General features: G+C 26.4%; 2 protein-coding genes across 2 annotated transcripts; one reads left to right on the top strand and one right to left on the bottom strand.

Annotated features, from left to right (window-relative positions):
- The first annotated feature begins 4170 nt into the window (after positions 1-4170).
- Positions 4171-10899, top strand: LOC132916973 (protein dimmed-like). The gene is made up of 3 exons (XM_060977453.1): positions 4171-4531; positions 7894-8342; positions 10505-10899. Exons 2-3 carry the CDS (start codon positions 7930-7932, stop codon positions 10761-10763), a joined length of 672 nt encoding a protein of 223 aa, XP_060833436.1. The 5' UTR covers positions 4171-4531; positions 7894-7929; the 3' UTR covers positions 10764-10899.
- A 190-nt stretch (positions 10900-11089) lies between these two features.
- On the bottom strand, positions 11090-15351 carry LOC132916974 (GTP-binding protein SAR1b). Its single transcript, XM_060977455.1, has 5 exons — positions 15040-15351; positions 12608-12666; positions 12206-12325; positions 11821-12119; positions 11090-11252 (listed from the first exon to the last, which is right to left on the bottom strand). Exons 2-5 carry the CDS (start codon positions 12648-12650, stop codon positions 11136-11138), a joined length of 579 nt encoding a protein of 192 aa, XP_060833438.1. The 5' UTR covers positions 12651-12666; positions 15040-15351; the 3' UTR covers positions 11090-11135.
- Positions 15352-22525: the final 7174 nt, after the last annotated feature.

Below are 22525 nucleotides of genomic sequence, written 5' to 3'. Positions count from 1 at the left end.
TGTCGCTCTGCATATCATGCTCAGAATTAGATAATTTGAATTCAAAAATACTATTTTGGATACTTAATCTAATAGATGATCTAAAATGGATGTATTAGATGACTTATCCCATTCTCCCATTCGATCAAGATCAAATATATCCTCATCCAGCACCCAGACCCCCCGGTCTCGGGCATAATAATCTCAGGAGTTTCATAGCACTATCACGACTACAAAGTAAAATAGATTAATAATAATTATAACTATAGACAATTTATTATAGGTAGCTATATTCTCCTACATTGTTTGATTTGAGTACATCAGTACTTGTACCTTCCTTACGACATTATTATAAGATAATACATCATACATATATATGCAAATAACCATTATAGGCTGAACTAATGATTTATAATTACTTGAACTTTAATAAATAGCATACACAAACATATCTTTACAGTAGGTTAGTAGGTATATATTAATATATTATTATTTATAAATCATTTTGAAGTTATCAATTTTAACTTATTATAAATTATGTTGCTCACAATTTTTTTCTTTTTGTAAATAACATTTTAATATTAAATCAAATTGGTGAAATGGTGAACGAGTATTTCAGGTCATTTGATGTACTACTTATTTACATACAATATACAGCTTATATATAAATGCATATATTTTATCATAAAGATAATTATGGTAGAAACAATATTTACCTATCTATGATTTTTAAGGGAAAAAAATAATATAGCCATTATATTAATTAATATACCTATAAACATTTTAACATTAATATTACTTTTAGTTAAGACGACAATCTTGCTATAGGTACTCTATTCAATATGAGATAGGTGTGGACGGCCTAGTTTTGTGTATGGGCGTGGCCTTATTCTGCGGGACACGACCGGTAAATCAGTAGGTGGTTGACTTAGTGGGAACTGTTCGCCGCCCTATACTAATCTCATTTTTAATAGACTATAACTAGATGCAAACCATGGATGTCGAAGAGGATTCGTTTTACAATAAATTGCATAATATAAGTTATATTTATATACATATTATATTTTGATTTCATTAATATTTTTGAAACTAAAATATTGCACTATTTCTAATGTTTTATAAATATTTGAAGACATAACATTTTTGGGCGAGCGAGTTATAAAAATGTCAGTTCTCAATAAGTACCTATATTAATTCTGTATCTGTTGATGCGCTTTATTATAAATTACAAGTAGTAATAGTATTATCTATACTTAGTACTTGTATTTTAATACTTAAAATAAGATTAGTGTAATAGACCATTAGTGCTATAGAGTTGGTAATTGAAACATTTATATATACTTAATAATCATATGACTAAAAAATTGACGATATAATACATTACAGTATTATACATATATGTATCAGCAATTTAAGAAGTAAGTGGTAAAGCTTAAATTATTATTAAATTATTGCTGCATACAGATGATAAGCTATATTAACTAAAGGTATGCATTAATAATTTTCTGTTCACACAATCTACAACTATATTTAATAAATAAATAAAAAAAATGTATAGGTATAACATAAGTATATTACACGTTCGTGAATTTATTTTACTCTATTGAAAAATTAAATTATGAGTATATCATCGTTTACTGTCATTCTGTCAATACAAAATACCAATACATGGTTATTATTGTTTTAAACAGTATAATTAAAATTATCGCATTGATTACGGTTTGACTTATTTGGAACCAAATAAATTGGGACTTACGGTTCTTTAAAATTATTATACCCATTTAATTTAATAATAATATATATACTCTACGCACACTGCAATTATATTTTATAATTTCATACTTGACATTAACCCGTTAGGCGTTAGCTGTATGATGGGTGTAATAACTAATAATATAATTTGTATTTATGCGTAAAATATATAGGTACTATGCATTTTATATAATATATATCGATACGTTAAACTGTAACATAATATAGATAGTGGATTGTAAATATTCATATAATATTAAGGCCATTAAAATTCTACATAATTTTCCAAACCATAGGTAATAATTAAACACGAATAATAAAACAATATTTTATATATATTAATTTACTCGTCGTATATGAGTGTTTTTGTTATTGGTATTCGAAATATTTTCAGGACCTTCGTTATATAAATGTTATATAATAACATATCATTCTTTATTAATAAAGACGTTTTTGTAATTTTCAAACAATCGTCTTCTAATTAGAATGTTGTGGTAAGGGTATGTAACATTAATTATTATATAATACTTACTATACCTATTTAGGAAGACAAGCAGATACCTATACATTGTATAATATGCTTAAACCTTCGTTCACAAGAACAAGCCCCAAACGAATACGAAAAAATAATAATTATACAGTTAAATAACCATAGAAAGGTAGATATATACTTTACATATTTTTGGCACTTTTCTCGTATATAACGTATTTATAACGGTACAATATAACTATATAAGTGACTTCGAATATTCAGTATAAGTATACCTACTATAATACAAAAAATTGCTTTAAAATATATAATATTTATGAGAATTTATGAACTTTACGTGTGTTTAATAATAAATATGTAGGTAGGTATATCTATAAGCATTGTACTTTAACTTTTAAACTTAAATAAATACATGACAATAAATAATAATTTAAATACGTAAATAACTATATACAAATTAGAAATTATAATTATTCAACTTTCAACATATTGAATGCATTCATCGTATGTATAATATACTTATTATATATTACACTAAAAATACTTAAAATAATAAAATTATATATTATAATGAATGATGTAACGAATAAATAATAATTTAATAAACATGACGCCCTGTAAAATAATATATAGTAAACATTCTGAACATATACGACACCTGATGTGATACAAATATATAATATGCTGATTCAATACTTAACATATACTTCAAACAATTTGCAGATATCCGAAAGCGACTGACTCTAGCACTCTGGCAGTCCGGCATGTATAGTCTTGCTGTGTAGTGTGTAGCAGCTGCGCATTGCTATAATTACAGTAGTCTAAAAATGACGATTATACGTGCACGTAGATGGGAAAAAGTCAAAGGATTATGTATAAACTAATAACGTCACAATCAATATAATTTAAAAATCAAAACTCATTACTCATTATGTATAAGTAAAAAATATTTAGGTACAATATTGTGGTAGTGCAAACATTAGGCACTGGGCCTAATGTTATGAACCACCTTACGTATGTGATACCTACCATTAACCAAATTTCGTATCGCATACTATAATATAATAATTAATATTTTGTGCGACCTAATTAATCAGCATGGATTTTACAAACTTATATTATGGTGTAAACCAGGGGTCCCCAATTAATATTTTTGAATGGCCACATTAGGGATCTGAAAATTTTTCGCGGGCCATCAAAATTCTAAGTACATATTTACATTATTTAAAAACCAATAATATTTAAAAAAATAATAATTTACAATAATAACACATCATTTAATGTTGTCGTAATAATGTTTATTTGTGTTATTATGTTAGTATTAGAAAAATGTGTTGATTTTTAATAAGTTAAGTAAAAAAATTGATAAAATGAATAAAACACGTAATAACGTAATGGGTGGTTTATATGCGGCTTAAATTTGTTTATTTTTTGTTATTATACAATGATTTTTTGAACTTCAATTAAATTACACAAGGGTTAGTATGAAAGTTTCAATATAGTCTGTTAATTTATCAATAATTTCACTTTTAATTGTATTTGTACGTATGTTCGTAGGTGAAAATAAAAGATTAAAAACTGCTTGTACTCGAGGAAAAGACGTATATATTTATTATTATAAGTTTATTGCAACTTATATATATATATAATATACGTTATATACGATATACCAATATAGCTATATGTATTAGTATTACAATTACGTATATTCACGTTATTATATTAAGACTGTTGAAAATTATTGTTCCGGGGGATGATGGAGTCAGGCGGCAAGTCGCGCGTGCAACGGATAATTGCAGGCGTTGGTCCGCCGATGTGGTGGGGAGAAAAATAAAACGAAACAAGCGAATAGAATCGTATAACGAATAATATATAATGACCGTGCGCACATTGTAAAAGATAGATCTTCTATCTATTACGATACAATTATTATTATCATCATCGTTACCTATACACACGCGAAGGATGACCATATGCCGTCTGCCGGCACGCGCTTCCGCGTCAATGAGTGTTCGGGGCTCGTGCCGTCAACTGCCGTGCCGTCTGCTTAAGTGCCTGATAATAATAACAATAGTAATAATAATACATATAGTGCCGTTGGTGTCGTCTATGATCGCATTTCGCCCGCGTGTTTTTTCACACTTATTAAATCATTTATGTTTATATTATATATATCCATGGCTGTGGATTTATCATACATATTATAATATGTGCTACTGTCGTGATTATTATACTTACATACATAATAAATATATATCGCCGGCTTAGATTGTAACATACGAGTAAAACACTGCCCACGCCTATCAACAGGTAAAAATATATATTGTGATTTTTGTTGCCTGAGGTACAATACACCGCAGTATCTAATTTAGTAGTCTAGTACTCTAGTACATCATAATATTCGAACATTTTTCCTTTAAATTTGAAATCAATGAGTCCTTAATTATTGGATTTTTTTATTTTTCAATTTTTGATTACTATTCTCATTATTTTATATATTTTTTTTATTGCTTATTATTATTATTATTATTTTTTTTTTATGACTGTAATTCCAATCTACTAATCATAAATGGAAATTTACATTATGCAGATTATTTTTTCCGTGGTTAAGTTTGGTGCCGGTTTAATGTTTATGTGTGGAGTACCAAGTATTTATTGAAATACAAAATTACATATCACAAACTTCGAGAATATGTTTATAGATTATAGTAAGGTATTAAAGTGCAATAAAATTCGATTATTTTGATGTAGCTAATTCAAAATTCGAACGAGTAGATGTAGATTCTCAGTTATTAAAATGTTTATACTAAGAATAATTCTCTTTAAAAACGGTTTAAAAAATATATAAAATATATGTAATATTAAGTTACTATATAGTACTAAAAAAAATACATAATAGATAGAGGGTTTCTAATTTGAAAAAAATGGTCTTAAAGTTAGAGTATATATAAAAATTACAAAATTAGCTTTAGAATAACTATATTGTTGAAGAAAAAAATAAGGCATTTGGTGAATCATTCAGCATTCTGTAGAATTTAATTTAAATGATTTAAAATCTAATTTATAAGATATTATAAGCTATGATAAATTAATATTTAATTAAAATATTAAAATATCCATTTTTTCAAATCGCGTGCTTATAAATATTATTAAATATCTAATAAGAAATTATTTTGTATATTTATTCATATATATATGTATAGCCGTAGAGCCACTGCCGTAGAGAATTAGTATAGGTACATATTATACAAAATTTAAATAGGTATTTAAAAAAAATTCGTAAAATCATTGTATATACCTACTATATTACTATATACTTACTATACTTACTTAATATCCCATATCAATATGCAAAAACATTACAAATTAACGGTTAAACGATATGTATAACTCGGTATAAGAAGTTAATAGGTTTTGTGAGAATTGTGATAAATTATCATAAGTACCTATTGTATATTCTTATTTATTAATATTGTTAGTAAGCCAGTAATCTATAAGCAGTACGTTTATTAAATTGGTTAACAATATTCTTTAATTTATGATTATAGCCTTATTAAGTTATTGATTATTAAATATTATAATATGATATAAGACTCTAAGAGTACCTATATCTATATTAAGAGAACGTTATACCGATCATTTTCAGTGACAATATTTCCATTATAACAAACAATATAGCAATAAGAGTTAAAACATTTTCCTCCTAGAAAATTTATATTCAGAAAAAAATGATAGGATATTTACATTAGTACCTATATGGCTATACCTATTTAGTTTTGTTATTTTAAATTTGAATTTTTATAGAGTAAACGATAAAAGCATTATCTGTGTTTTTTCAACAATATTCTTTGATCCAACTAAGTATAGGTACCTATATTGTAATCTGTAATAATTTAAACTTTAATTTAAAATATAAAAATAGATTATCAGAAGATAACATATTACATATAAATATATAATATTCTTTTCTGTTTGATAAATACATTTATTTATCTCAATAATGAATATTGAATCTATTATTGTGGAAGTTATCAAATATTACCAGTAGCAGTATAGACTATATAGTCTATAGAAACCATTATTACTTATAAAATATGAAAATGGAAAACTATAATATTCTTTTCGTTGTATATTTTACTGATATTTTTTTAGATGAAACAAAAATTACTATATATAACTTTACCGATGGTAAACTTTCAATCATCTTAGTATAGCTACCCAAGGAACTTGGTCCAGACTTTTGAACTGGGGATTGGGAACAACTTTGCTGGCAACAACTGTTGACTGTCTTACCTAAACGATATATCACCGGATGATAAATGACATATCGTGATATAAACTCGAATTTTACACAATTTGCATATTATATAGGTATAGTAATATAGTAGACATAGATATCACAGAAAAAGCATTATTTTCAGAAATTAAATAATATTAACAAACCTAACAACCCCAGAAATTCCTAATCAAAAACACTGCAAAAATATTTTAAAGCCATAATCTTATCATTCAAAGTAAAACATATTACCATGATACAATTTGCGTGTTAAATCTGTATCTAATTATCCTAAATCTCAAGTTATTTTAAATATTTATTAAATTTTTTTAATTAATAAAAATTAAGTATGACATGAGTTAACATTTTTTTTTTCAGTTAGCAAAGTGCCCACCAATATAATTTATAACGTGGTAACCAGTAAAATTTACGTACGAGTATTTCGTTCAAAGTTGTTCAATAATTTATATTATTAAAAACTATCTTTACTATACAGTATTATGCAGGGTCGGCCTGGCAAGGGCCGGAGAGCCGGGATTCTTGCCTGGGCCCTTGCCGTATTATAGTTCTTGGGCCTCTGTACTGTGTTCCCCAAAATACAGTATAAAATTATTATTGGACTCCAGAAAATAATTCCTGCCTGGGCCCTCAGGTACCCAGGCCGACCCTGGTATTATGTAGGACCTACTTATAGTAGCCAGTAGATATGTCGTTTAATATGTATTTGAATGGATTTAATTAATTTACATAACTATTAACTATACACTAATTACACTATAACTAGAAATTTAGGAACCCTATAATAGTGCCAATTATTATATTACTAGATGTCTATATTAGTGTGCCTATAACTATGTCAATATAGTTTATAAAAGTGTGTCTGTTATAAATTATAATCATAGCCTATAGGTTATTGCCTATAAGTACTTTAGGCTCGTCAAGATTTAATTATATCTATCTATCTAAGTATCTACATCAGTTTTATATAGATATGGTAGTTCCTTAATTTATTTTTGACATTTTAAAAGTGCTGTAAGAACAATTGGTAAGGAACTATTTTATCAACATTTTGAATATTTGATTTAATACACTGAGTTGAGTGAATCGCGTAATATAAATTCCTTAGAAATGGTTTATCCGTAGAATTCGCTTTTGGAGTTGTTTACGTAACGCGCAGTTTGAACAAAAACTATTATAACATTATAAAAGGCGACTATATAAAAGTGATTAGTATTGAAATAACCGACGTTTAAGAAAATAATTCAAAATCGAAAATAAAATCCGTCACTGCTTGACTTTTAATATAATTTCTACGTAACCATATAATCAAAATCATGTCGTCCTGCAGCAGGACAATACTATATACAACTGTCCATTAAATTATAAATTATAATAGGTATACAGCAATAGTGGTCGAATAACCTGGTCGACGATGGATATGGTTCAGTATCGTCATCACCAGCACCAGCAGCACCAGCACCAGTCATTCGACACGAACCAGAAGCATCTCGCTACAGGGGCCGTCGACTACGTACACGGTTTTGGCAGTCCGGGAAATTTCAACGGAAACCGTGAATCACCGTCACGACACGGCGCGTACTGGCAGTGGCAACACTCGTCGGACGGTTCGTCGTCCGAGGGGTTCAATCACGGGCAGCGCGCATTCTTAGACGACTCCGCGGACCGCGGCTACTGGGACGCGACTGCGAGCTGCGGTAGTCCACCACCGCCATCGACCCGACTACCGCCGCTAGACGACGAATGCTCGTTCACCGGTCATCTGCAGTTGCTGCAGCCACTGTCGTCGTCCCAGCGCAGTGACCGATGGAATCGTTCCTATTTCAGGTAGATACCTAATCATAATCTAAACCCATGTCTTTATTTACGTACGATATTGTATGATATATACTACTGTATAGACTGTATATTAATCATAAATTATAATAGAATCGCTCATACATTAGTGAATTTATCTTATAGTCTGCAAGTTTTAGCAGTTCCGGTTTTAGGCAGGGACCAGTAGGGCCTTGCGGCTCGCGCTTTGGTATCTATGACATTCACATTTTGGGCCTCGCGTTATGAAATTATACATTATTGTATACTATAATTTTTCGATGAAAAAAAAACTACGATTTGTTCCAGGCCTCGCTCCACACTAAGGCCGGCTCTGAGTTTTAGGCATATTATATAGGTATAGTAGGTACTAGGTACTATATTCAGTTTATAGTAACTAGAAAGTAGATAGGAACTTAACCACGGTAAATAGTTGCATTAAAAATATTTTATCCATATACTATAAGGTTTAATATTAAAACTACCTGCTCACCTATACACATCAAATTAAAACCTGTGACCTGTTTTTTATTATAAAATAAATATAAATATTATATCATAATATACATTTATTTTTGTAACTTCTGTCGTTCGCCAAAAATAAAAAAATATAATCGCGCCTCCCATGAATAAATGAAACAACAGTTTTTATTAGACGTACGTATGTTATAGTAAACAATTATTTCAATATTCACCTCGTGTCTCCTCTGATACTTGGGTCTCCTATGGGAAGCGTGCCTCACGGACTGGGAACCATCACTGCTCGGAACTTGGTAAATTGGGTCCACGATAATTTGTATACATTTTTAAAGTAGTAAATTAAGTCTCATGGAAAAAAAAATAGTATAGGTAGGTTCGGTTCCTACCTTCGATTATTATAATGTATATTAATACTAATTATACTATCATTATTATTTTATATTTGTATCTATATCGAGTGTAACATAATATCAACTGGAATGTAGTTAGCTACGCGAAATTAATTTTGATTTTAACTACAATAATAAAGATTGATTTTTTAATTAATAATTTATAAAACTAAATCCACAATTTGCATAATTATAAAAATATATCTATTATTTATTTTAATTGTAATAAAGATAATTAAAAATATATAATTTATCTTTTCCTGGAGCTTAATTTCCCTATAACTTTTTTCTTCAGGGTTAAACTTGCATACTTTTTTTTCTAGTACGGTCCTAGTAGGACCTATACCCCGTTTATCAATCTCGTGCTAGCCCTAAGCATACATTATACATATTATCTTCTCATTTGGGTACTTTATTACTTAGGTAATTCTTATTAGTTATAAGGTATTAAGGTTTACATATAAAAATACAATCAACATGCGTTTTGTTACCTATGTACTGACTCCTAGAGTAAATCAGTATAATATTAAACTTATTGAATAATGCTAATTGATCACATTAAATTAAAATCAACATATCTATAATTTATTCAATGATGATAATTAAACCTAAAAATATTTTTACAATAATGTATTCATTTTTTCAATGGCCAATAGTAATAGGTACAATACGGTAGGTATAGGTACCTAATATCAGTAATGCCTATAGATTGTACCAATTTTCTACAAAAACATCGCAGATGAATTTTATGATTTATTTACCTATTATATTTATCTTTAACTTTTAAATCATATAGAAAATAATAATAGTCAAGTAGGTATACGTAATGATGGGGACAAATTTCAAGTTCTAGTAACATTAACATATTTTTTGAAATCTAATCTAATAACTATAAAAATTATTATTTTTTTTTTTGTTTCAAATTTGTTACAATTTGAATTTCAAAGATAAGTAAATACAATTATAAATTTTTATTTTTAAATTGCTTTAAAAGAAATTTAGGAACCTAAACCTTGAATTGCATTGTCAATTCTTCGTATCTTCGATATTAAAATTGAATGCGTTTTAAACTACGAAACAATTTGAAAATTTAGTCAGAAACTGAACTTCAAATATTTATAAACAAAAATTGCGTCTTATGTCTTCAATAAAGTTTATTAGATATGATGTAGTCTATGAAATTAAAAAAAAATAGATAGGCATTATAATTTATAACTACATATTAACTATTCCTACATACTGCATACTAATAAACTTACATTACGGTTTTGTCTACACATATTCATTGTATTTTATTTATAATAGACATTCAAATGATTACATACCAACAAAGCCTAACAGCAAAGAATGCATATCGCCAACGATAGCAAGAAAGAGACGTTTAGCAGCTAATGCAAGAGAACGTCGACGCATGAACGGCTTGAATGAAGCATTTGATAGACTCCGAGAGGCTATACCAACTTCTATAGAAGACGAACATAAATTATCAAAATATGAGACGCTACAAATGGCTCAAAGTTACATATCGGCATTATGTGACTTATTAGATCAAGCTCATAAATAAAATATAATTTATTACTCAATTGTCAATTTTTTTTTTTTACACAAAATGTTTTCTAGTCACATAATTTTTTTTTCTCTTTATTTTGTCTATTTAATAAAAACAATAACAAAAAGCAATTAAATACAATTAAATTTTATTTGTTTCATTACTGCACACCTAAATAAAAAATAATATGTGGTACAAGACAATAAAAGTGTTACTTCAGTAAAATTATCAACATAAAAACGGAAATTTTGTTTATACAAAATTATTTAATTGGAGGTTTAGCCAAGTTATATTAAATTATATACCTTACTGGTAGAGAGAACAGTAAAAAAAAGAATGAATTTAAAAATTAAAATATATATTTTTTTAACACATATATTATAAACATTAATCAATATATTGTGCCAGCCATCTGAACCCTTCTCCATAACCATGGCGTTTCAATACAGAACACATGAATACTTCTAAAGGACGACCAGGAAGATCTGATCTGGGTACTCTAGCCTAAAAAGAATAAATCAATATTAGTTAATATAGAATTAAATCACAACAGATTATAATAAATTATTTCATACATAGTAAATAAACTTCCTCAATTAACACTATGTGGATATTGAGTAAAGACATCTTTTACTATATTATTCTATTTCTAACTCAGTGGTTTTCAACCGGTGTGCCACAAAAAATCTATTAATAGCTTTATAAGTATATATAGGTAAATAATAAAATATGCTTCAAATATTATATGGAATGGTGTGCCACGAAAATTTTGTAAGAGATGAAGTGTGCTGCATAGTTAAAAAGGTTGAAAATCACTGGTCTAACTTAATAAATAATGTTTTGTCAAAATATTTATATCATAAAGTTTATGATGAGATATTTAAATTATAACTCCCAGTAACACATGAACATTTACAAAAAATAATAATATTTTATAGTTAATAATTAGTTGAATTCTCATTAATTTCAAATTAATTATTAATTATTTTATTATTATTATGTATAGACATAATAATAAAGTTACAAAAATATTAATAGGTTTATATAATATATAATATCATAGTTTACATACTTTTCCAGTTGTTTGGTTCAATGCAAAATAATTTCTTAATTCTGTTTCATTTAATGCACCTGGTCTATCAATTTTGTTACCAAGAACGAGTACGGGGCAGTTAGATAAAGATTCATCAAGCAATAATGAATCCAATTCATTTTTACTTTCCATAATTCTAGATTTGTCACAAGCGTCTACCAAAAATACAATTGCATCTACAGCAGGGAAATAATCTTTCCATACTTTTCTGGCTTGTGAATGGCCACCCAAATCAAATGTTGTGAATTTTATGTTCCCAACAGACAATTCCTCAGATGCTATAAAATAAATTATCATGTATTAAATTTTTAATGTACAAAAATGTAAAACCTTTATATTTCTATAACCGGTTCAATGATCATACTTGGATGCAATGTAGGAGTGTGTTGTGCCAAACGATCATCTTTCAACATATGTAATAGAGTAGTTTTTCCAGCATTATCTAAACCAAGGAATAGTAGTTTTCCTGATTTTTTCCACAACCCTATGAAATTATAATATTATAATTCATTAAACTTAATTTAAATAAGTGAATGTAAACATAATAATATGTATACATACCACACATAATTAAAATTATTTATTTCGTATTAATTTTATCAATGATATGAGTTTGATTGGATAATAATATATTATATAATAAATAATGAATGAACAATTGAATTATTAAGTATATTTGAATCAATTAAAAATATCAAAATATTTTCATTATCTAATCAATATCATATAACAAACAATTAATGATAATTAATGCAATATTACTCACCTAAATATCCCAGGACGCCAGTAACCCAATCCCAAAGAAACATTTTTTGATGAAATAATCTGTAACATACATAAGATAAGATATATTAAAATAACCAATTTTAAATTTGCACACATATAATACTATATGTACATAATAAGAAAATACTATAAAAAAATGTATTATATTTATTTTTATTTTCAATAATATATCTAAAAATAATAAATTAAATAAAAAAATAATGACTTAATAATATATAAATTAATTATAATGAAAAGAAAAGTATCTAAACACAAAAATCTATGAATTAAGTTTTTAATCTATAATTTTGACAAATAAATAATTAGGTATACCAAGAAAAATTAATTAGCATACATTATTAGCTATTATTTAAAAACCTTCAAAGACCCGTTTTGATTATTGTAATATAACCTATTAATGAGTTAATATAAGAAATAAATAAAAAATATTCATGATTTTAACACAGCATTTTATGTTCATACCGCCAAGGACAAGTATACTATTATAATCATTAAGTAGGTTAGCATAGAAAATAGTAAATACTAATATATTATGCTCTAGAGGTAGATAACTCATTGTAAAATATAAATGAGATATTTGTAAATCTAAATAATTAGATACTTCAAATTAAACAATTATTAAGTATGTAAGAGATGAAAAATATCTTATTCCAAAATGTGTAATAGGTAATAATCATTCAAAATGGAATTGAGAGATAGTAACAGCAGACATTTTTATATATTAGATATGAGCTACCTAAACACTATTATTAACTCTGAGACACAAAGAAAAAGGGGGGTAAATTGAATGGTAATTTCTATAAATAACTATAAAAAAATTATGCTAAAACATATTAAAATTAATTAAAGGTAAAACTACAACGTTATCAATGATTATGATAAATAAGATATAAATATAAATTTGAATCATCCGTGATGACATCTAATAACATACATGTTTTATATCATAATGTATCTTTGAATTATTGATTATAGTATCACCTACTTAATTAAAACAATGATTAATTATAAATTCAAATTTTATACTTTAAATCTAACTATATTTTGATAATTTTAGAACTTACTAATACTAGTATTAAAATTCTGATAAAAATTTTTAAAATCTAAATTAGATTCTGAATGAAATTAGTAATACAGTACCTTTTTTTTCTCTTTATAATAATTATGATCATTCATTTTTCTCTGAGTAATGTAACATACTTAAATGTTTTGTATAAAGGCGTAAGACACAATAACTTATGGCTTATTTAGTATTATTTTATTGATAGTAATATTTGAATTATCTATGATTATAAATATAAATTTCACTGATAATTTCATAAATGCAATGCAATTTTAAGTAAATTTTTAATATTCTAAAAATATAATACTAAGTTAAAATGTTATTATAATATATAACTGCTATTGTGTACTGATTTTAACATTTCATATAAATCAGAGCATATTGACAATTTAAGATTAGTTATTTACTTTTAAATGTATTAGTTCTACAAGTTATGTATCATGTATGTATTAACATACTTATTCATTGTTATGTAATATATCTTTTAGATAATAAAATACATAATATTATAATACAAGTTTTAATTTTAATTTAATAAAAATCATATTAGCTTAACCTTATGAATTATATTTTTAAAATTTATTTGGAAGATTGTAAATTAAGAAAATTAATTTCAAAACTTAAAATTTTTTGATTTGAATACCCATAAAAAATTGATAATTGAATAAGATTTATATTTTATATTAAAATCATATTTACAAAGTAAAATATTTGTTTATTTATTTAATACGTTATGAAAATCTTGTTAAGGTATTAGCAACATTTGTTTTGAAAGCATTTAAATGTTTAAAAATATTTTATTTATAGTACATAACATTATTGTTTTTAAAAGTTATGATTATGATTTTCCATTGTTCAATAATTGATACCAATAATAATAGAATACTCCAATGGTAATTGAGCCAAAAAGGTATGCATATAAATATATAGTTAATAATTGTATACACTATATTAATTTATAGTCCCCAAGAGATATCTATAATTTTTTTTTAAACTAATTTCACTTAATATATTTTATTTAGTTTAAATTTTTATAAGAAATTTTACTTGAAATAATTTTTTACAATCATTGTTTTAGGTAGATATTTGCAAGAACTATACAATTTAAGTTTTAAAATTTTAATGACGTCATTAAAAATTGTTTTTGATTTTACGTAATTACACATTACAAAAAACAGTAATATTAATCTCGGGAAACGTAATATTAAACAATTTACAAGTTATATAGTACCTATTTAATGCAAACACTATGTAACACTTAAGATCTATGCAAATTAAAACTTCCTTTAAAACAACCAATAAGACAATGAGCAAAGGTCCTTTAATTACAATAAATATGGTTTACATACCTTCAATTATAGTAATATGTACAGTAAATCAGTGTCACAACTTTGTGTCGTTCATTGGTAAATTGTTTTTGATGTCGTAACAACTATTGTTGGCTGCAACTCGATGCTCGCTATGCGTCTGTGCCGACGAAAAGTGAAGGCACTGCGACGTTAACAGCAAAGTTCCTAACGAAGTGTCGTAGTAGAAAAACAGATAATTTATTTTATGTATACACAATAGAACTAAACTAAATTAATGATAAATAAAACCTATGGACTATGAGCAAAATAAAAATATAAACGATGACTTGACGTGCAAAATAAAGTGATTAAAACATTGATAGGGCGTGGAAGTAGGAGAAGGGGTTCCAATGTGTCACAGAGCCATCGGTGGACGGTGACTAGCAACGATTATCGAAATAACAAACCTCTTTGGATTAACAGTTTAAACTGTTACGGTCTACTGTCGCTTCGGACATTTATACTCCACGGGTATTTTATCAAGACGTTAGCCTGTTTGTATATTTTTAATATTTATCATTTTAATGTGATTATTACTCTATGGATTATTATAATATTATGCTATAATATACTTATCTATGATGTAGCTCCTACTTTCCTAGTTGCCTGCTCGCCACTAATTTATTTCGATATTAGTCAGTAGTCACAACTACCGGGTTTACGACCCCGTGTGTCTTAAAATCCATCAACATTTACCGCACACCAATGCTTATATAATATGAATAATATTATACATATACCTACCTATTAACACGTCGAAACTCAAGAACCAACAACCACAAGCAAACAACAATTAATTAAAACATAAAAAAAACTAAATTAATTAATTAACTCATAAATTAGCATTCTATTGGTTATTGAAAAAATGTGTATAAGTGGCGGGTACCCACTGGCCACTGCTGTAGTGCTGTAGGACACCAGTAGTCATAAAATGGGTCACTGTAAATTATAATATGTTAAAGTTGAATTCAATAATATAGGTATGTATGCTTTTATAATTATTATAAGATAATTAATTAATGAATTAAGTAAATATATTTATGGTATATTATTTATATCTTTTTTTTAATACATTAATATTAAAGTGTGTTATTATTATTATAAATAGGTATATAAACATTACTACCTATACCTAAAATCCGTATGTATATTTTATATTATAGGTATATACTATACATTATAAAATTTCTTTGGGGTGGCTTTATTTCCCCCATTTTAACACACTCTTTTACGTAATTGTAGAATTACATTGCATAGCAAAATTTCAATAAAAAAAATGTATGATTTAGATTCTGAGTAGAGCAATAAATGCATTGATTTAACATTTTAACGTTTTCTATATACCGTAAAATTCTTAAAATATTTCGAATATTTTTCAGCTATTTATATACATGAGAAGTTTTCAATTATTTTCAATTTTTTATTTTTAAATATCGATTAAAAATTTTTTGAAAATGTACTACAGAGCACCCCATAAATTGCTAATTTCTTAATTAAAAAATATCAAAAATTTGTATTAACGATATTTTTCTATAAACTTTAAATTTTAAAGTAAGAATTTTGACAAAATTCGTAAAATTATTAATAAATTATTATAATATATAGTTAGAAATTAATAAAATCGTTTATTTATTTTATATGTTACATATGTTACACTTAAGATTTGACAATTAAATACAAGGTTTTTTAAGTATTTCAACCAATATATTAGAAAATATTGTACCAAAAATCAAAATTCATTTTTTATGCACTTTTTTAACTTTTTTTTTAAGTTCTTACGACATTCGATATTCAACTAAAAAACTAATTATATATATATTAAATATATATTAAATATTAAAATAACTTATATCTAGACTATTTTTCCGAATTTCGATTTGTATGTATTGAAATACTCCGAAACAATTCTGTTTCAGAATATGAAATTAAAAAAGTAAAATAACGGTAAAATTTAATTTTTTTTAAATGTTTTATTTTTACTAGAAGTCTAGAAATAATGTAACATTTTTTTTTTTCAAAAACATATATTTTGTAATAATGAGCGATAAAATAAAAATCGCCAAGAAAATAAAAAAAAATTCTTTCAGAAATCCAAATTAATTTTTCATATTAAACAATTTTTGATATTTTGATGTATTAAAACAGCGTATCCCAACCTGGAGGTCGTATAAACATTGATGGGGACTGGGGAGGCGTAATCAGTTATAACGAAGATTTTATTTATTAATTTATTTTTATTTTTCAATGTAAGGAAAAATGAAAAAATGAATAAAAAAAAGGTGATCATTTTTTTCAATTTATATGAGGGGAGCGCGAGATTTTTGAAAACCTACTAAGGGGGCGTATGATAGAAGAGGTTGAGAACCACTTTAATTAAATAAAAAAAATAGTAGTAGATAGTAGATACTTGAAATTTTTACTTAAAATTCGCTATTATATAAAGGTATTCAAATTGTGTGTCGCAGCTCCTTAGGGCGTCGCGGGATTGGGAAATGGGAGCTAAATTAAAAATCTGGAAACTAAAATGAATAAAAATAATTTAAAAAATATCGATAAAAAGTTAACGTCGAGAAGATGAGAATAACTATAGGTGAGGTATTTCTTAACTATAGAACCAAGATTATGAAACATTCATAAGCTTATCCATTTCACTATAAATTTTAGTTTATTTTTTTATTAATTTGTATTTATGAAGCATAAAATATTTTATTTCATTTTTTTTATATTATTTATTTATTTGTAAATTGTGATAAATACAGTTGAGTCGCGATAACTCGAAGTTGAAGAGAGATAAAAATTTGCTTCGAGATAATAATATGTATTATTCGAATTATCTAACTCGAATTTATATTAATTTATATATAATTTATATTTCTAGGGAAATAAAAAAAATTCGAGTTGTCAAGTTTTTCGAGTTATTGCGACTCGACTGTAAATAAATATTAATATATTATAACAATTTAAATACATAATATACCTAACCACTATATTACTATAACCATTGTTTTTTTGTCATTACTAATTTGGGAGCTGTAAAAATATTGTGGAGACACCAAGGAGCCGTGGGATGAAAAGTTATATAATACAAATTTAAAAATATATAATGACAATTATTTTTTTATAGACTTTTAATTTAAATTTCCAAATTTGGACAATAAATAACGATGTTAATTATTATGTTATAATTTTAAAACATAATTGGCCAGACTTGTATAAAAGTAATTTCTTACCATTACATGGAATCGCAATATTTTTTCTATAATGTATGTTTAACGGTTATGTAACATTGAGGTAGGTTCATAAAACTATCCCAGATCTGTGTTCTGAAGAATAGAAACCGTTGTTAATTTAAAATTGCATTCATATGTTTGCATCAATGAAGCTATAAAACATTGTGTCGTTGTAATGATTTATATTTAGGATAAAAAACAAATTCTACTTGAGCAAAAAGAAGCAAGGAAAGTTAAAAAGAGTTGTGGACATCTTTTAGAAATTACAAACAACTAATAAAAACAGTGTAATCGTAAACTGATGTTTATTATTCAAATGTTATTGAACGAAATTAAAAAAATTAAAATAATAATGAGAAATAAACAGTTTATAATAGGTAAAAAGTTTATTAGTTCCTTACATTTATTAAAAAAAATATTAATAACAAACATTATTTAGCCAGCATATTATTTTATTAGTATTTATTATAAATTATAATATAAAATATGAATGAATAGTTTACGTTTTATATTATTTCAATAGCCAACAGACGATAATAAGAAATAATACTAATTACTAAAGTACCATAAGCCAGACTAGATCAAACATTTCTACCGGGAAAATCGGCCCACTTAGACTTAGGTATACCTATAAAAACAACCTTAAAAAAAAAGTCGCTACGAGTACAAGCGGCCCACCGGGAAATTCCCGGTATCCCGTCTGCCAGTTCGGCCCTGACCATAAGTATTAATTAGGTATAGCCAGTGGCGTAGTAAGGGTATGATAAATTGATAAAGTGTGTTTACGAAACTAGTATTTTTGTTCTACCTTTAAAACGACATTTTTTTCATTATATATTTTGAAATGTGTATATGATTTCGTTTATTTATACACACTAGTACACTGTGTGTGAATTTAATAATAAAATGATGAAAATACAAAATTGTTCCATTAATTATTGTTATTAACGCGTACATTATGTACATTTGTCAATTTTTTAAATTGGTAAAAACGCGCTTTTTTCTAAGATTTCCAGGGGCGGTAACGTGTCTTCCTCCGTTACTGCCAATATGATGCTACATAAGTGACAAGTCTAACAAATACCTTACTTTCTTAAAAAGATACAAAATTAGTTTTTTTTTAAAACCTTCAACAGGTAGCCATGATAATGAATGATTTATAAAATAATTGATATTGTATAGTAACCATCTATAGCTAATAATGGCTGTATTTAAAGCTATAATGATCAAATAAATATAAAAATAATAATAATAAATTATCGTTATTATACGTTAATAAGTGTATCGCATTAAACTCGGCTTGTCCGGCGCATTGTATAGACAATTTGACTACATTTATGCGTATAGCAACATAATAAAATGAATAAATGTCTAACCGAATTGTTTCAACATATAGGTACTATCTGCAGCTGTTTTGACTTGACAGTTGACACTCGGACACTCGGTGTAAGTATAATATATACCGTTAGCCGAGAATAAAATAAATACACGTAATAATATATAGCTGAATAAATATTTTTAGTTGAAAGTCTTTTGAAAAAGAATGTTAGGTTTTAGGTAATAATATTCTTTTTTGTTTAAAGATTATAATAATCGTCTAAAAGTTTTATAAGTATTGAAAAAAATAAACGATATAGATGATTACAAATTAGTAAGTGTTAATTGAGTAACGAGTGTATTAGTATACTCAAAATATCGTTTTCGTGCGTAAAACGTAAATCCACCCGACGATTCACCATTCGTCTTGGTGTGTAATTTGCATTGCGCCATCACATACCTTTAAACCGGTCGTTCGTGCATTGACCTCGTGTGTTATCGCCTCGGTGGCGCATCAGTTATTTCGTTGTGAATACCCGCGGCCATAAAATGCCACTACCAGTAAATAATAATAGAATAATTTTTGATTTAGTAAAAATTACAAATTTAAAAAGCTCATTATTCCCCATTTATGTATATATGGGGCAAAAATAGGGTACTCTTTATAAAATTAATAAAAATTTGACAAAACACAAAGTTGTTGATTTATTATTTATTTTATTACCTAGTCTAAGTTTTTTTATTTCATATTTACAAATAATTTCATGAATAATATAAAAAAATAATAGTGTTTTATTTTGAGTAAGTAATATTTATAGAAAAAATTATGAATAAAATTCACATACAAATGTAGTCATCTTCTTCATAAACATCAGCATAATGCACAAAGACTATGAACCCATTTCTTACAGATTGTTCTTTTAATTCAGCCATCAATAAACTTCGAGTAGGTATAGTTCATCAGAATAAAACAAACATCATTATCATTTAAATATCACGTGCCCATTTTGCTCCAAACATGTAAACCCTATTTTGTCCCTAAAACACACTACTTACTTATTGAATTATTTTGACAGGCGTTCTGGCAATTATTAACAATAATTTTTATGAAAACATTCTTTTTATGTACAATAAGTGTTGACGTATTGTTGAAATAATTTACCTTCAACCATTATCATATTTTTATCAACAACTTATATTATAATATACAAATAAAATAATTAAACTACGTTTACTTGAAGGGGGGACAATTCTAAACAACTATTTTAAAAACTTAAATTTCCTTAAAATTTAACCACATTTCCATTTTTCTTGGGAATTTCACTTTCTCTTACGTAGTATTATAGTACAAAATTATAGAGTTTTGTGTATTTTAGTCTCAGCTAGTACCTATTAATATTAATTCCAATCATTTAAGATTTATAAAATAATCTCATGAGTTATTAGACAATATATACCAACGATAAAGTTGTAATGTTGTATAATAATCAACAAAACAATATTGAACCTATAAAATATAAATGAACCTATAAAATATAAATGAACCTATAAAATATAAATGAACCTATTACGAGAATAATGAAATTGGCCAATGAGGATCCGTTGTTCCTTTAATAGTTTACTTTTGTTTTCATTGTTTAGTTTAATTTTTAAGGCTTATACTTTGTTATTATTCATGTTATGTTATTGTTTGATTGTATTGTACACCTAATTATTTAACCTGGGCTCACGCCCGTTTATTCAATAAATAAATATATAAATAAATAAATAAATAAATAAATATTAAAATCATGTAAAAATAACACAAAATTAGTTTTTATTATAATTTTTGAAATTTCTGAGTCATGCGTGTATAATAAATAATAATGTATATGTATTATAGGTAGTAGGTACCTACTGGCTACTATGTATATTGTACAGCCTACTTATAAGTGTAAAAATAGACCAGACAGGTAGTAAAACCTAAAATAGATATTGGTTGTAATAAAAATAATTATTTATATCATATAATAATTCATAAATTTCAGTATTGAGCAGATCGGAGTCATTATATTATTATAATATACATTTAATATAGACAATATAGTAATGTAGTCAGTAGTCAGTAGCCACTAGACATGTAGTGCGTGTCCTCCGAGGCTCCGACATGTCGCAGCAGTCGGGAAATACAATAAACACGTTTTCTTTTATAGGCCAGCGGCGGTTTATGAAATCCACTGATCTGTTTTTGCATTTATTTATATTTTAAATTATAATACTATAAGATTATATTGGCATTTCAGCATTTGGTAGTGTTCTCAAGAGTCAAGGGTATCGAAATTATTAGTCGAAAAGAACTCGAGTTTCGAAGATTATAAAAAAAAAAACACTATTCTCAAACGGTTTTCGACTACAAATCCGATAATTTTCTACGATAGTCAATTGGGCGATGAAAACGGATCTCGACATAACATTTTCACCATGTCATCACATTTTTTCTTGTATTTGCACAACAGTCGTTTAGTATATTTTTTATATTAGATCTACCTCCACGAACGATTAAAAATTAAGATATTCGATAACTTTGCATTAATAATACGTGGTGGTTTATCCCAAAAATGGGCCTGTGTGCAAAACTAACAAAAGGCCCCTCCTACATATTTTTATTCTAAATAATATAGATATATATAAATTTATATTTTATAACAATGATATACTGATATAAGATTGAGAAAATGAGAACCATTTGAAATTGAAAACAATTTTTTTACTTTTTCGTACATACCAACTGTATTTATTTAATTTTTATTTTTTTTGTGGAACGTTGAGGGCCGAGGGCCCGTGGCATTTGCACACATGTATGACACGCAACTGAATACGTGTGAACTAGGTAATTTAAGCAATATTGCATATGATGGCATTAATTGATGACGATTTTAAAGTAGGTATAAAATATGAAA

This window comes from Rhopalosiphum padi, chromosome 1, assembly GCF_020882245.1.
Source record: "Rhopalosiphum padi isolate XX-2018 chromosome 1, ASM2088224v1, whole genome shotgun sequence".
NCBI lineage: Eukaryota > Metazoa > Arthropoda > Insecta > Hemiptera > Aphididae > Rhopalosiphum > Rhopalosiphum padi.
The sequence above is the reverse complement of the archived record's forward strand: the minus strand, read 5'-3'. Positions and strand labels throughout refer to the sequence as shown.